Raw genomic sequence first — 15,837 nt, 5'->3', positions numbered from 1 at the left:
CTTGTGGGACACCCCCGCGCCGCACGGCCACCAGCTGCTGCGTGTGCCCCTTAGCCTTGTCCCTGCCGCGCTGCCTGCCTCGCCGCCGGCTGACTCTGTTGTCGTTTGTTTTTAATTTGTTTTGTCCGACATTTGTGCTTGTCATACTGTTTTGTATTATACTGCTTTTCTTGCCCGTGTTAGCGTTTCTTTTCCATTAGTGCCTGTTTATTTTTTCACCTTTTTCAGCTTGTGTCCTTCCTGTTTGGCCGCCTACCTCGCCGCCCTCCGTCTTCCCTCCCCGCTCCCCGCTTCCCGCCACCACCGCAGACCCCGCCCCTTTTTTCCTTCTGTTCCCTCCCCGCTCCCGCCTCCCAGCTGCTCCGCCCACCCGCGCACTTCGCCTTTAAATGGCGACCGTGCGAACGCGCAGCGGTCACGCGCAGCGGGCGCGCCGATTGTGTGCCGAAGGCGCGCCAAAGGTAAGCCCGTCTGCGCCCGTCCGCGACCGGATCGCGACCAGCGCCAGGACCCCTGGCCCACGAAGACCCCGACCGACCCGCCTGACGGACTCCGCCGCCACCCTCATCGCTCTCAACTCCGGCCGACTCCCAGATTGCCATCAAGCCACACCACGACGCACCCACGGACCTTTCAGCTGCCACGCCTGCAAATTCACCTGCATCCGGACCTGCCTCACAACAGCACCCGCCAAGCCGAACACCAGCAGCACCCACCTCAAGTGCATCCTGCTCAACACCCGCTCCGTCCACAGACATGCCATCGAACTCTGGAACCTCCTAGACGCCACAGCCCCTGACGTTGCCTTCCTCACGGAGACCTGGATGAACGCCACATCAGCTCCCGACATCGCCATCGCTATCCCAGAGGGCTACAAGATCGTCCGGAGGGACCGCAACGTCAACCAGATGGGAGGAGGCATCGCCATCATCCACAAGAACACCATCCGTCTCACGACCAGCACCGACAACACCCTGACCACCGCCGAACACCTGCATTTCCAGATCCACACCAACCCGAACACCACCCTCAGAGGCACCCTGATCTACCGACCCCCTGGACCATGCACACAATTCAGCGAGGACATCGCCGACTTCGTCAGCCCGCATGCCCTCCCCTCCGCTGACTACATCCTCCTGGGGGACCTCAACTTCCACCTGGAGAACAACAACGACCGCAACACCACCACCCTGCTGGACAACCTCGCTAACCTGGGACTCAAGCAACTGGTGTCCACCCCCACCCACCTCGCCGGACACACACTCGACGCAGTCTTCTCTTCCAGCACAGACATCGACTTCAGCCACGCCACAGAGCTTCAATGGACGGACCACAGCTGCGTCCACTTCACCTTCAAGAGAACGACGACCCACCACCACCAGCAACAGGCCGCCCGCAGAAGCTGGAACAAGATCACAGCAGACCAGCTCGCCACCTCCCTGAGCCAGCACCCTCCTGCCAGCTCAGCGAACCCCAGCCAGGCCGCCAACAACCTCACGAAGTGGATCAGCATCTGCGCGGACGAGCTCGCCCCGCTGAGGACCCCGCCCAGCAGACCCGGAAGCAAGAAAGCCCCGTGGTTCACCGACGAACTCAAGAGCTCCAAGAAGAACTGCCGAGCCCTCGAGAAAGTCTGGAGAAGGGAACCTACACCGGACAACAGGACCTCCTTCAAACTTGCCACCCGGAAGCACCACCAGCTGATCCGCGCCGCCAAGAAAACAGCATTCAAGGAACGGTTGGACAACAACGCACACAACTGCAAGGAACTCTTCAACATCGTGAAAGAGCTTTCCAACCCCAGCGCAGGAAACAACGACATCACCCCATCGCAAGACCTCTGCAACTCCCTCGCTTCATACTTCCACAACAAGATCGCGGACATACACAACAGCTTCAACAACCAACCAACGCACACCATGACCGAACAGCCACCCCCCACCACCACCCTCCACGCCTGGACCCCGATCAGCACCGAAGACACCATCCGCACGATGAACTCCATCCACTCCGGATCACCGACCGACCCCTGCCCTCACCACGTCTTCAACAAGGCCGACGCTGTCATCGCACCCCACCTGCGAGACATCATCAACACATCATTCGACACCGCCACCTTCCCTGAGAGCTGGAAACACGCCAAACTCAGCGCCCTACTCAAGAAACCAACAGCGGACCCCACCGAACTCAAGAACTACCGCCCCATCTCGCTCCTCCCGTTTCCTGCCAAAGTCATCGAGAAGACCGTCAACAAGCAGATGGCCGCCTTCCTCGAGACGAACGGATCCCTCGACCCCTCACAGTCTGGCTTCCGAGCCAATCACAGCACCGAGACCGCCCTCATCGCCGCCACCGATGACATCCGAGCCCTGATGGACAATGGAGAAACAGCGGCCCTCATCCTCCTAGACCTCTCCGCGGCTTTCGACACGGTCTGCCACCGCACCCTAGTACAGCGCCTCAGCAACATCGGAATCCAGGACAAGGCGCTGGAATGGATCATCTCCTTCCTCGACGGGAGAACACAGAGAGTCCGCCTACCACCGTACAAGTCAGAGGCCTCCGAAGTCATCTGCGGCGTCCCTCAAGGATCATCTCTTAGCCCCACCCTCTTCAACGTCTACATGAGCCCCCTCGCGGCCATCGTACGCAAACACAACCTCAGCATAATCTCCTACGCCGACGACACCCAGCTGATCCTCTCCCTGACCAACGACCCCGCCTCCGCCAGAGCCAACCTGCACGAAGGGATGAAAGAGGTAGCCGAGTGGATGACGACCAGCCGCCTGAAACTGAACTCTGACAAGACGGAGGTCCTCATCCTGGGCTCTTCCCCCTCCGCCTGGGACGACTCCTGGTGGCCTCCCACCCTGGGCACCGCACCCAAACCGACAGACCATGCACGCAACCTGGGCTTCATCCTGGACTCCTCCCTCTCCATGACCAGGCAAGTCAACAACGTCTCCTCGGCGTGCTTCAACATCCTACGCATGCTACGGAAGATCTTCCGGTGGATCCCCACCGAGACCAGGAAGACCGTCACCCAGGCCCTCGTCACCAGCCGACTGGACTACGGCAACGCCCTCTACGCCGGTACCACCGCCAAGCTCCAGAAGAGACTCCAGCGGATCCAGAACGCCTCAGCCAGACTCATCCTCGACATCCCACGAACCAGCCACATCACCGGACATCTGAGAGACCTTCACTGGCTCCCCGTCAACAAAAGAATCACCTTCCGCCTCCTCACCCACGCACACAAAGCCCTACACGACCAAGGCCCGAGCTACCTCAACAGCCGGATCAACTTCTACGCTCCCAAACGCCACCTCCGATCAGCCAACCACGCCCTCGCCGCCGTCCCCCGCATCCGAAGAGCGACTACAGGAGGAAGGTCCTTCTCCTACCTGGCCGCCAAGACCTGGAACTCCCGACCGACCGACCTGCGCCTGACCCAAGACCACCTCTCCTTCAGGAAGAAGCTGAAGACCTGGCTGTTCGAGCAGTAGCGGCACCCCCCCCCCCCCCACCCCCCAGCGCCTTGAGACCCTACGGGTATGTAGCGCGCTCTATAAGTGTCACTGATTGATTGATTGGTTAAGGAAGAGGAGTGAAGCCGGCATGAGTGAGGGTAGGAAATAGGGGGAGAGTCTATTCAATACCTCAATACAGCATGCTTCGCAGAGCTGCGTAAGCGCTGCCAAGGCTCGACCTAAATAGGAAATGCAGGAGGATAGAAACGTGAAAAGGGAGAGGCAAGAAAAGGAAAGAGACAGAAACCCGTGAATAAGGGAGGGGACAGAAAGTGATTTAACGAGTCAAAGAAGGGAAAAATATAAATGAGGTGGGGGAAGAAAAATGGGAGAGAAAGAAATGTAGAAATAGGGATATGCAAGAAGAACTGAGAGAGACATCAATTAATAATCATAAAACAAAGTCCTATCCGATCATCACAGACATGGCCAACCTCCCTCGCTTCGTACACCCGGTGTATAAATCAACATGTTCTAGGGTTGCTTTTAGGTCCCCGTCGACCACAGTATATATGGCTAATTAGTGTAACAGGTGCAGTAGCACAGGATACCAGTGGTATAAGGAGTCCATTGTACTCCAGTCGTTGCTCTCTTTCATTGCTAAACAGGGATCTTGGTGGCCCTTTTTCCATGCATTAGGAACCATAGCAGTTTTTTCAGCGTTACTTCCTTTGCACAAACAGGAAAAATGCGCCCCCATGGCTGCTGAAGGAAGAGACCGTGTGTAGGGCTAAAGAAAGGCAGACCGTGGAAGGAGAGCAGGAGTTGAAGAGAATGGAGGAAAAAAAGATGGGCGCTGCGATTAATAAAATGAGAGAGGAGATATAGATGTAATGCAGATAAAAACAGTAAAAGCAGTTAGAGAAAAATGAAGGGAAATGGTGTAATTGGTAAATTAAAACCACAAAGAAGCATTTCTCCATTTGGTTTTAATTGCAAATAAACATAACACATCAGGGCGGGAACTGTGCCTAGTCATGTCTGCCTACGGCTTAGGGGTGAGGAAAGTCTGGCCGCTCTCCAAGGTTGGAGCTTGAAACAGCGCTGCCTCTGCCAAAGAGTCTCACGCGCTTTCATTCTACTGTTTATGTCCTGAAGCGTTCTCTGAGTTGGCGCGGCGCAGAGGCAGCTGGGAACAGGCTGGTCTACAGAGGAATCCAGCGTCTTCTGGCGAAGCCAGCACAACAGCAAAGCAACTAGAGCTCGCCATGTGTGCTGTCTGATGTGTGACTGACCCTGTGCCAGTCCCGTCGACTTTTATGGGGAAACGGCCATCCAGGAATACCTCCCAGATTCCCTCTACATCAGTGGTCCTCCATATTTTCAATGTCACCCCTTCTTTCAATTGGTTTAATGTCACCCCTTGCCCCACCCCTAGCCAGTGCTTAATTTGAGCCGTGGATTCTGGTGCTCAGCACCGTCACTTAAATATCAACACCTGCGCTTTTCATGAGCACCAGTTAAGGACACATTCATTTATGGTAGGCAATGGGAGATTACGTGATGTGCCCAAAATCACAGGATGTTGAACGAACGCAGAGGCTTGAACCTGGCTCCAAAGCAGGTCTGGCCATAAAGCCACATAGCGCCCCCTCCCCCCCCCCCTCCACCTCCACCTCCCTTTTCATTGTCATTAGTTTGTTTAGTTTTAGGCGGCGCTAAATAGAGAAATGAGCTGGTTCAAATGCCGCCTGACAAGAGCCCCAGCATATATTTTTTATATAAATTAACCACTGCCCCATGTAAAGTAAATCATTTCTTGGGTCACCCAAAAATAAATTTTGATCTCAAAATTATTATGAAGAATATTCAATGTATTTATTACATTTTAGTTACTTTTAGATTGTAAACCTCCCTACTACAGGGTCATATCCCGGCACTCAGCCAAGTCAGAGAGGAAGCGTTTCAGCTTAAATCGGTATAGTCATGTTTTAAAATTTTCTCCAGAAATGTATCAGATTGCGCATTTTTCTCATACAGAGAGACACAGCACCCCATTAGGGCAATCATGAATGAAAAGGTTCTGCAGCCAAGTCTAGAAAGAGGTTCTGAAAAATAACCAGGAGATGGAGGTCAGATGACTGTAGGTTTCTAGGTAGAACGGGTTTAACAAGTTTATTGGCAAGGTAGGAGGGTTTATTGTTGTGTATTTATCTATGGGTGATGCATAGAGCTTTGAAGAAGATTCTTTTGCTCAAGAGCAGCTAGTGTAGGCTGGCATCTGCATTTTTAGGTCAAGCCTGGGCAGTGCATGCGCTGCTCTGCGATGCATGCTGTATTAGAGTATGCACTTAAAGCTCCGCCCACTTTCCACCCATATTTTTCATTGTCTTTTGTCTTTGTCCTTTGTAAATGCTGGCATCTGATTCGGAAATCGGCTTGTTAGTCCCTCCTTAGTACCGCTTTGTCTTCATTTGTAATCACCCATGAGGTCTGGCCCTTTTACTTTGGTTGTTACACCGTCTGGGTTATTTACTCTGAAAGCACTATTTTTTGTTAATGGGTTTTTCCCTACTGCAGGCACGACCTGCTTTCCGTATATTCTGCAAGACACTTTCTAAGAAGCCGGGACAATGGCGGCCACTTGTTTGCAATGCCATATGTCTCGCATTCGGGGTGAGTTTGAGCTATTGGCATTGTATATGGCAATAGCTTAAACTCTCACAAATGAGACACCTATTGCTTTACAAATATTTTTGGGGTCAGTTGTTTCCAAGCGCCCCATGTCACGCTTGCACTAAATAGCGGCCAAGACCCTGTCTTCAGACATGGCTCGTCTAAAGAAAGTGGAGTCTCCTCTATCACGCGCAAGCACGGCATGAGACACTTGGAAAGAAACAATATTTGTAATTCAATAGGTCTCGCATTTGGGAGAATATAAGCTATTGATATTTACAGTGCCAATAGCTCAAAGTCTCGTAAATGCGAGACCTATTGCATTGCAAATGCTTGTTACTGTCTGGAGTTGGATTAGGATATATTTAGGCGTGTCCAGATGCACAGAATTTCCATAGTTGATCTTTCACGTAATCAGTGCCTGCACTACTAATCTGCCTGAGCATTTGAGAATCAGCGGAAGCATTTTGCTGAGTACTTTCATATTAGCAAAACAAAGTTTTATCGCCATTTAATTTAGGTAGTTGGTACTCCTCCAAGGAATTACCTTGGGTATACAGTTGACAAAGTTGTTTTGTGTGTCTTCACAATTCCTTGTTATGGAAACAATCAATTGTATATCATAAACATACGATACTAGGTTGTAGGGCGACACACTGAAGTACACAAAAAGTGGTGGATGGAATGCTTGAATTTATCTCAGGCACTGGTAATTACTCAGTGCGGCATCCCAATCCATTGTTATTTTTCAGACCATGCCACCTTAGTTGGGGCCCAGCCATATGCAAATCAGGCTGGACCCTGCTCCATAGGAACAATCCAGCCCAGCCCAAACTGCTAGGCCACGTACACCCTGAACTAGAACTAGCAACTTAGGACTGGTTTTGCCCTGTTTAGGGCTCATCATTGGGGTATAACCTGGTCCCTTTAACACCAGAGATAGGGCTAAAAAAAGAATATAATAGGAACATATATAAAGGTCCTGAAGTAATGCTACATGACCCAGCTGTACAGCAAGCCTTGGAACATGTCGACCGCATAAGGCGCTAAAAAATAACTTATACTTAATTGGTCTGCCCTAGTTTTTAAGTGGATACTAGATATCTCTAGACAATTAAAACTTTCCCACTTCACTTACTACTCATTACGCTCACCCATTCAGACAACCTTATTAGGACATGAGCAAGAAAAGATCTCCACCAAAGAGCCCCCTTTTTTGATGTGCCAATTAGTTATTGCCCAATCTGGAGCATAACCTGATGATGAAGCATGCCACCTAGGTGGGTGAGGGTCCTTGCATCCTGAAAAAGGATACTCCCAGTAATATTTGTTAAACAAGAATGCATTGGAATTCTCTCCCTTTTGACTTGTTTATCCTCAATGTGAAAAAAACAATTGAGCATCACTTTTTTATGTAAGCAGTTAAGCCTGTGGGGGAAATTTGATGGACCCCTAAGACCCTCTCCTTCAACATTCAGATTTTTGGTGCTTTCAACCATGGGCTGCTTGTCACAAAGACCCTATCTTGCTGATAGTTACTTTGCTCAATTTATGCCAATACTTGATGTATTTATCTAACAAACATTAATCATTCTCAGAACAACAGTGGAAGTAAATGGAGATGCTACAAAAGTAGTATCTTTCTCACAGTCTGTTTTCCAGCACACACATGTATCCCGATAAATTTATCATGACTTCTGTTTTTTGAGCCAAGTGGACACAACTGTTCATGATCTACCCATAGGACTGCTATCTCATCATCCTGTCTTCTAAATTCTAGCCGCCATCTTTAAAAGGCTAGATTGAAGGGTGTTTTAGACAACATGGAGAGATATTCAAATTTACAGATTTTCAGGATTGAATTGAATGATGTTTCAGTTTTGCTAAAAACACAAAAGCTGTCCCTTAAGAAAATCAAAACAGCTTTGGGATCCCCTGTGCCTCCTCACAGTGTCTTGTAAAGCATGATAGAGAGAGTGTCTTACAGTCACATACAGATTTTTGGGATTTAGCTCCCCCCTAACTGTTTGCGATGAGGATCAATAAGACCAGGGATAATGAAAATGAGGATCGATGGAGCTAGTTAAAAAACAGTCAAAAGAAATCTCGAGCACTCTTTGGCATACTAATCTGTACACACTAAATGCTTACTTTAAAACATACGCCTGTAAAAAATAAAGGCTGCTGACAGCCCGCGAGCATTCCATAACACCCAAAATACTTGTCTTGCATTCAACGTTTTACACCCTGAATATGTTTGGACGTACACTGTCGTGATGGATCAATTCTTATAGGTGTATAGCACACTCTAAGGAGTACTCTACATGTTACTCACCCTAGCACTAGAAATATATTCATGATCATTTTTAAGGGTGGGCGTAAAATCCCTTTCGCGGGCGAATTTGCGGATTTTCCGCGATTTCGCGATCCGCGAATCTCACGAAATCGCGGTAAAATCCGCGAATCAGCGGGGACGAATTTTCAGCCAAGCAAGGGTTACAGCAGCAGGTGCAAAAGTTGAACCTAATTTCTTTGTAACCTTTTACAAAAGGGTTACAAACAAATTAACTTTAACTTGGACACCTGCTGCTAATTGCTTCCTGGTGCCTCGTTGCCTACTTGCAACTATTCTCGGACCCTGCTCTGACCCTTGAAGCAGGGTCAGAGAATAGTTACAAGTAGGCAACGAGGCACCTGTCCAAGGAATTAAACCTCATCAGGAAGCACTTACAGATATAAAAAACAGGAAGAAGGTAGAGGATGGCAAATACACCCATTTTGAGTTGTCAGGAGGGGTTAAACAAAAAGAGACCTTTACAGCACAATTTTCATATGCATTTAGCTAAAAATAAAAAGCTGTATGTTCTGTAGGGGCAACTCAGGAATCTGGCCCTTCAGAGATCCGGCCTCTCTTTCTCTCGTTCTCTCTCTCCCTCTCTCTTTCCCTCTCTTTCTCTCTATCTATCTATCTATCTATCTATCTATCTATCTATCTATCTATCTATCTCTCTCTCCCTCTCCCATAAACGACTGCATGGGTAACTTCGCTATGCAAGCGGCTCGCGAAGACGCAAAAATCCCCGCGAACACGCAAAAAACCCCGCGAACACGCAAAAAACCCCGCGAACACGCAAAAAACAAAAATCCGCAAATTCGCACAAATTTGCTAATTTTGCGGATCGCGAATTCGCAAATCCGCAAATTCGCGGATCGCGAATTTGCAAAATTCGCCCATGCTTAATCATTTTATGAGTGTATTATGTTTTTTTAATACTATGCAATCGCCAAGTACTTTTCTGGTTTGTCATTAATTAATTAACTGCAAGTATATTTTTAAAACTTGATTGTACCTTATTGAAACAGTGGCTTGCAGTGTTGGAATTCATCGATATATATATAACTGATGGATCTGCTCTTATGTGATTTTTTCTGTAGATCGTTACCCACAGCTGATTGGACAATGAGTTTCCTCCTCTTTGGCGTCACGGCCCTTCACATCATCATTCTGGTGCTTCTTTTGGTAGCGACGCTAGACAAGGTAAGCCAGCGGCTCAACAGAACACATCTGTGGTAAACCATAAGGCGCGATGCATCACCAGAGAGCGTACATGCATCTCACTAGTGGCTACCAGGGACTTTTATCACTTGCACTAGCCAAATCTTCAATCAAGTAGCTAAAGAGAGCCATCCACAATCTGCTACAGGGACCAACAGATAAGGAGATTATCAATATTTTGTAGCCATTGTCATAGCTTTATTCCCTTCACGCCCACCCGTGGTCCAGAAAGGAGCGATGTCATTCTTTGGTCACTCTGCTTGAATGGGACAAGGGCACACCCCAAGGCAAAGAGGACAAACGCCACAGAATGCGGGATGGGCAAAAATCCCTCTAGGCGATCTGTGGGTTTCGTTAAAAGTACTGAGCCATAATGGAAAAGACAAAAAAATTATAACTTGTTTTCCTATAGAGTGCTTAATACCATAGCTTTTACGTGCCGTAAAATGACATTGTTTTACTATCCAATATAATGTACTCAATTTATCAACCTCATATATGAAAAGTTGAGATGGCCATGCTGGGATTGTAAACTATTACCTGCACGCTACTGAAGATTTACTCACTGACCTATCGGTCAGACACCTCACTTGTCCACTTAATGAGATGATATCCCCCAGTGTCAGTGCTTAATTTGTGGGGTGTCTGACAGCGCTCAACACCTGCCCTTATTTCTGAACAGGGGCATTTATGACAGTTCACCAAGTGGTGGCGTGGTCAGTCTATTTTTAAAGGACAGACGATAAGTGTGTTTAGCAATTTAATATATGATTAAAATGAAAAGACAATCCAGTGGGCCCAGCATACCAGGTGCCCCAGGGCCGGCTTTAGGGCAGTGCGACTGGTGCAGCCACACTGGGCGCTGACCTGTGGATGGGGCGCTGTGATCTCAGGGCAGGGGCTCTGTGTTTAGCAGTAATTTATGATAGGAGAGAGAAGGGGCAGTTTTGCAGGTAGTAGTGAGAGAATCCGAGGAGGCGGTCATGGGATGTGGGGATGCCAAAAGTGATTGTCGCACCGGGCGCCACGAGCGCTAAAGCCAGCCCAGAGGTGCCCAACTGGCTTTGGCAGGCACTCTGGTATTATCTTTTCTTTTACTTGTGGGGAACTGTCAAACCTATATGCCAGCTTTGGATCACCTGCTATAGCTCAAATGGTATTTCTAAGAGTCTAATCACTAGTAGATGGTGTTGGTACTGGCATCTGGTTGTGCTGCCAGAGACTGCATGTGGTGCAAGTGAACTGATCTCTTGAGAAATATTATGGCCCCCAGCTCTTATTTGTTTCACATCAAGCACTGCCCCAGGTCCTGCTTTTGGGATAAACTGAAAAGACAAATAGGAAAGGAGATTCTTTATAGGTTTAGATTTGGATGAAAAAGCCAAGATTTTGCAACAGATTAATGGATTCGAATTCTCTGTACAGAGAAAGGAAATATTGCAGAATCTTTCGACTATGTTAATACTTTTCATTTAAATGATTCCCCCAAAGCATTTTCCAGTACATATATTAAAAAGACATATTAGGCTTTGCTCTCCAGGAAGTATCTTTTGTGCCAGAGACAGTCTTTAATCTTAACCCTAGCTCTAATTGGCATCTATTTTACGTCTCTGAGAATTGGTTACGTGGAAGATTCTCCAGTTGTTCTTAGAATATAGGCTGTCTGTGTTTTTAAGATGCTCAAAATTTAAATCGGATTTTGGGACATGACAGCTGTTATGACCTGATGGGCAAATGATTTTGCTGTCACAAACCCTGCGCTCTGAAAAATCACAGACTTGCTACAGGAAAATTGTGGGGCATATTACCAAGCAATAGCGATAATTATCGCTATTGCTTGGTTAGAGACAAAAATTTACCGCTGAGCTGCGGCGATTTTTACCGCAAATAAACCTTGGTATTACCAAGGTTTATCGCAAATGCGATAAAAATCGCCGCAATGCATGAATATCGCTGAACAGTCAGCGATATTCATGCATTACCGAGCTAATGCTCTTAGCCATGTTATCCACCTCCCATTGGATAACATGGCTAAGAACTGCTCAGAGCAGGTGTTAGCTTTTGGAGATATTCGCGCTTAGCGCGAATATCTCCAAAAGTTGGAAATAGGAGATAGCGATGTTAGCGACTGTTTTCAGTCGCTAACATCTTGGCACGCCCACTTTGCATGTCATTAGTGATAAATATCACTGACATGCAAAGTGGGGCCCAAGATGGTCGCTATCTCCTACTAGCTGTCGCTAACTGGTGTTAGCGACAGCTAGGTAATAGGGAGATAATTTTATCTCCGCTTTCTTGGCTTTTAAAGCCAAAAAAGCAGAGATAAACCCCCTTGATAATACGTCCCTGTGTTTTTTTCACCTAACAAACCCATTATTCAATTCGGAAAAGCCTTTGTGAATCGCAAAAAGGGTTTAATGACTCATTCCAAATCACAATCAGGAGGTGCAAAGAAGGGCACCTCCTACTATTTGTGATTCGCAATGTCACATGTCAGTGGCTTGTGACTGCAATTGCAAACCATTGAAATCTACTGACTTCTGAAAGGAGGTGGTGACTGACTTGCAATGGGGAAGATGACACCCTGGGACATGATGTTGTAAAGGTCTCCTTAGATTGTGAGCCCTCCCCTAAGGTTATCTGTGGTTCTGGTGCGTTGCTATGACTCCTGGAAGGCTTGGTAGCGTCCAGGTGATGACTCTTATGTGTATGGCTAAGGGCGAATGAGGATGTTCCCATGGATGCGCTAGGGTTGACATCCAAATGAGAGTAGGTGATAGGATGTACACACTCCCAAGGTTGGGTTTGCCTCTTGGTGCACTAAATCAAGCACTGGCGGCCGGGTGAAGGCCAGGATGGGCTCCTGGTGGGCTGGTGTAAACTCCTGTTTCCTTGGCGTAAACTACTGGTTGAGATTAGGGGTTGTGTGGGAAAGGAGACATCGATTGGCCCTCAGATTCATTTGGGCTGACATTGATGAACTTTAGCAGCATCTCAAGGTTGCCTTACTCAGATATTTCTGCACTCTCTTGTCTCCTCTCTGCAGTCTTGGTGGGTCTTATCGGAGGATGAAACGCTGAATCTCTGGTATGACTGCCTTTACGACAACAACACTGATGCCTGGCTGTGCTCTTCGGTGTCAGACAATGGTAAGTGGCAATGTGGTTGTCTTTACTCCTTTTTAGGTCTCGCCTAGCGTTGCAGAGCAAATCGCTGCTCGCTCTGCGAGAGATTTTGTGGATGAGGGGTTTTCAGAAAGGGACTCGAAGCTCCACCCCTCATTTCCATTGGCTTGTGTCACCGTTTCTGCTAAACGGTGGCCTGTCATTGGAAAGGGGGTATTTTTATTGCCACCCTTTAAATTTTTGGTCCGGCCCATCCGGACTGGCTCGTCTGCTTTGCGTCTGTCACAAAGCACTTTTTTATCTTTATGGGGCCATGTATTTCTAATTAGCGTGGAGGAGCGCACTTCCCCTGACCTCTCAAAGGAAAAAAATCTTGGTTTGGTCAAGATTTTTTTCCTTTGAGAGGTCGGGGGCAGTGCGCGCCTCCAAGCTAATTAGAAACACATGGCCCCATAAAGACAAAAGATCGATGCCTGCTTTAATTCCTGACGACGGACAACTGTTCTTAAGCATGCAAACTCTCAGTCAGCTTTTGGGGGGGTATGCTACAAGCAGCTGAACGAGCTTCAGGCCTCAGTCCGCGCGTAAAACGTAAATATAAGGACAAACGTTACCTACGTGCTTGGGGCCGCTCACTTCAGATCGCGCTCATACAAAAAAAAATCAAAAGGCAGTAAGACGCTGTACATGTGGGACTGTCTAGCCAAACACCAGCCATGGAGTTCAAACAAAGAACTAGAGCTTCTACTGAATGGCAGAAAGTCGAAGTTGATTGTTGAGTATAGAGTGCCAAATTCACATTAACTTGAACTGAGCAAATTAAATAAATAACCCTCTCATGCCACACCCTAAAAATTAGACGTTTTACCTAATTTCGGAAACTTCTATCACTTTTATTTTTGGTTTAGGATTTTTTTTAAGACAATGTATTTACAAACAAATTGGTGTTCCGAAAGAGCTGAAGGCTTATTGATGTACAGAGATAATTGTTATCGTAACATGTTTGTGTTGTTGTGTGGGCTGGTGTAGTTTTGGCTTTCTTTTCCCTAAAACTTGCGCATGTTATGGGCCTCTTTTGAAGGTCCCTGGAGCTTGTTTTTACATCGCGTGTGGCCGCGGGCAGGTTGTACAGGGAGCAGTCTCGCTATCACGCAGGTAACAAAGCGCCTTAAAGCAAAGCATTCGAAGCTGTCGCAGAGAATGCACGTGTTCATCATGAGCCAATGATGGTATTTTATTTATTTATTTAAAAACAAGCAATTTTCCACTTTTTTTTCTTTATTAAAATGGGATACTTTCACTTTTCTTTGCTTTACTTTAACATCCCTCATGGGAGTCGTGAGGCTGTGGGTCCATGTGTAGACTGGCATCGGCGACCTGAGGGAGACGGGCTGTCTACTTTCATATATCACCTTCTGCACTGTGTGCTAAGGCGTATCGTGCAGCAGAATTTATAAGCACGATTTACCCTTGTGTGGGGGACCTGAAGCGCTTGCCTACACGAGTACCATACTACACTGTGTAGGGCGTGCGGTTAGCAGGGTATTGTCTTTGTTTTAATCCTGTGTGGGGAGTGTTTCGTGTCATGCATGGGGACCACGAGGTGCGGTTTTGAGCGCAACAAGCCCAACAAGCATTTGCAATACAATAGGTCTCGCATTTACGTAAGTTTGAGCTATTGGCATTGTAACAGACAATGCCCTTTTTTATGATTTAGTTTTTAAAAATAAATAAAAGCCATTGCCATTTACAACGCCAATAGCTTAAACTTGTGTAAATGCGAGACCTATTGCATTGCAAACGCTTGTTACTTCTTTGTAAATGTTCTAGGAAACAAGGAATGGATGATGCAGGAATTGACAAGCATTCTTAGGTGTCCATGGTGCAAACAGTGTTGAAAGAAATAGTGATTGAATGAAAACAAGCTACATAGATTCATATCTGTCTCCCTCCCTGTTGTGATAACTAAAGAACACAATGGGCCAGATTCTTAAAGCCATCTGCACATGTAAGTCTCACTTACACTCTGAAAAGCCCTGATTTACATGTGCAAGATATTCATAAAAAGTGACCTTGCACTCTTAAACCCATTTACTTATGCCTAATAAAACCTCACTACTGCATAGCCTGGAGGAGCAGAAATTCCTCCACCCCTGAGTGTGCAAAGTGAGGTGGGAGTGAGGGTTGTGCCTTGAAAAGCTTGGGAACATCTAACCAACCCATTCCCAACCTGAAAATGATCTGAGACTTGACTCCTGCAATAAATCCAATTCCAGGGTGGGAGTGGGAAGGGAATACTCCCAACATTGCTAAGTGTCTACAGAATAGTATTTCTACACTGATAAACATGTTTATGTGCCCTTGCAGACATGATTGCGCATAGCAGTTTATAGGATTGCATATTTGAAAATGCTTCTGCATATTTACAAGTGCAAATGTGCAAATGTTTCCATGGAATATGCCTGAAAACTTGCAACTGTCTCTAGTTTCTAGGCCTAACCTGGGACAGGTTTGTGAATTCTAGAAATGTATAAATATGCACCTGTAAAGAGTCAGACTGGTCTTTTATTTCATTGGGCATTTATCATGGTGAAGTGGGGTATATTGAAAGGCCAGGGCAAAGCTTCGGGGGGGCGGGGCGTTTTGGCTGTCACACACCCCTAATAAATGTATATTGTGATATGGTTGGGTACAGGTGCTTTCGGTTGGTTATGGTGGGGCGTCTGTCCGATTTCACCAGGAATTTTTACACATACTCTCTACCTCTCTCTGTTTGGATTGACTTAAAAATGTTGGTAATTTCACAAAATAACTTGTGTTCTTTCACTTAGTGCCCCTATCAAGCCACTTTCCTCTCCCTTTCCATTCCTTGTTAAGCCCCTCTTGGTGTAGAAATGCATTTTAACATGTGCCAGAGTGATTTGTTGGGAAAACTGAAGCTCACTTCCCCTAATCTCACTAACCAAGCCCCTCCCTTGTGGAAGGCGGACATTGGAGACATTGTTGGATG

The 15,837-nt window shown here is 47.2% G+C and overlaps 1 protein-coding gene across 1 annotated transcript in view; it reads left to right on the top strand.

The window, feature by feature from the left end:
- Positions 1-15,837, top strand: part of EMP3 (epithelial membrane protein 3 (MAM blood group)) — an 83,054-nt gene that overhangs the window by 54,170 nt on the left and 13,047 nt on the right. Inside the window, exons 2-3 of the mRNA XM_086930358.1 lie at positions 9,582-9,684; positions 12,749-12,851. Coding sequence (XP_086786484.1) covers positions 9,607-9,684; positions 12,749-12,851 — 181 coding nt within the window. The 5' untranslated portion in view covers positions 9,582-9,606. The remainder of the gene's footprint in view (positions 1-9,581; positions 9,685-12,748; positions 12,852-15,837) is intronic.

The sequence above is a fragment of the Lissotriton vulgaris genome, chromosome 7 (genome assembly GCF_964263255.1).
Source record: "Lissotriton vulgaris chromosome 7, aLisVul1.2, whole genome shotgun sequence".
In the NCBI taxonomy this organism is placed as follows: Eukaryota; Metazoa; Chordata; class Amphibia; order Caudata; family Salamandridae; genus Lissotriton; species Lissotriton vulgaris.
Note: the sequence above shows the minus strand (reverse complement) of the source record. Positions and strands in the feature narration are given on the sequence as shown.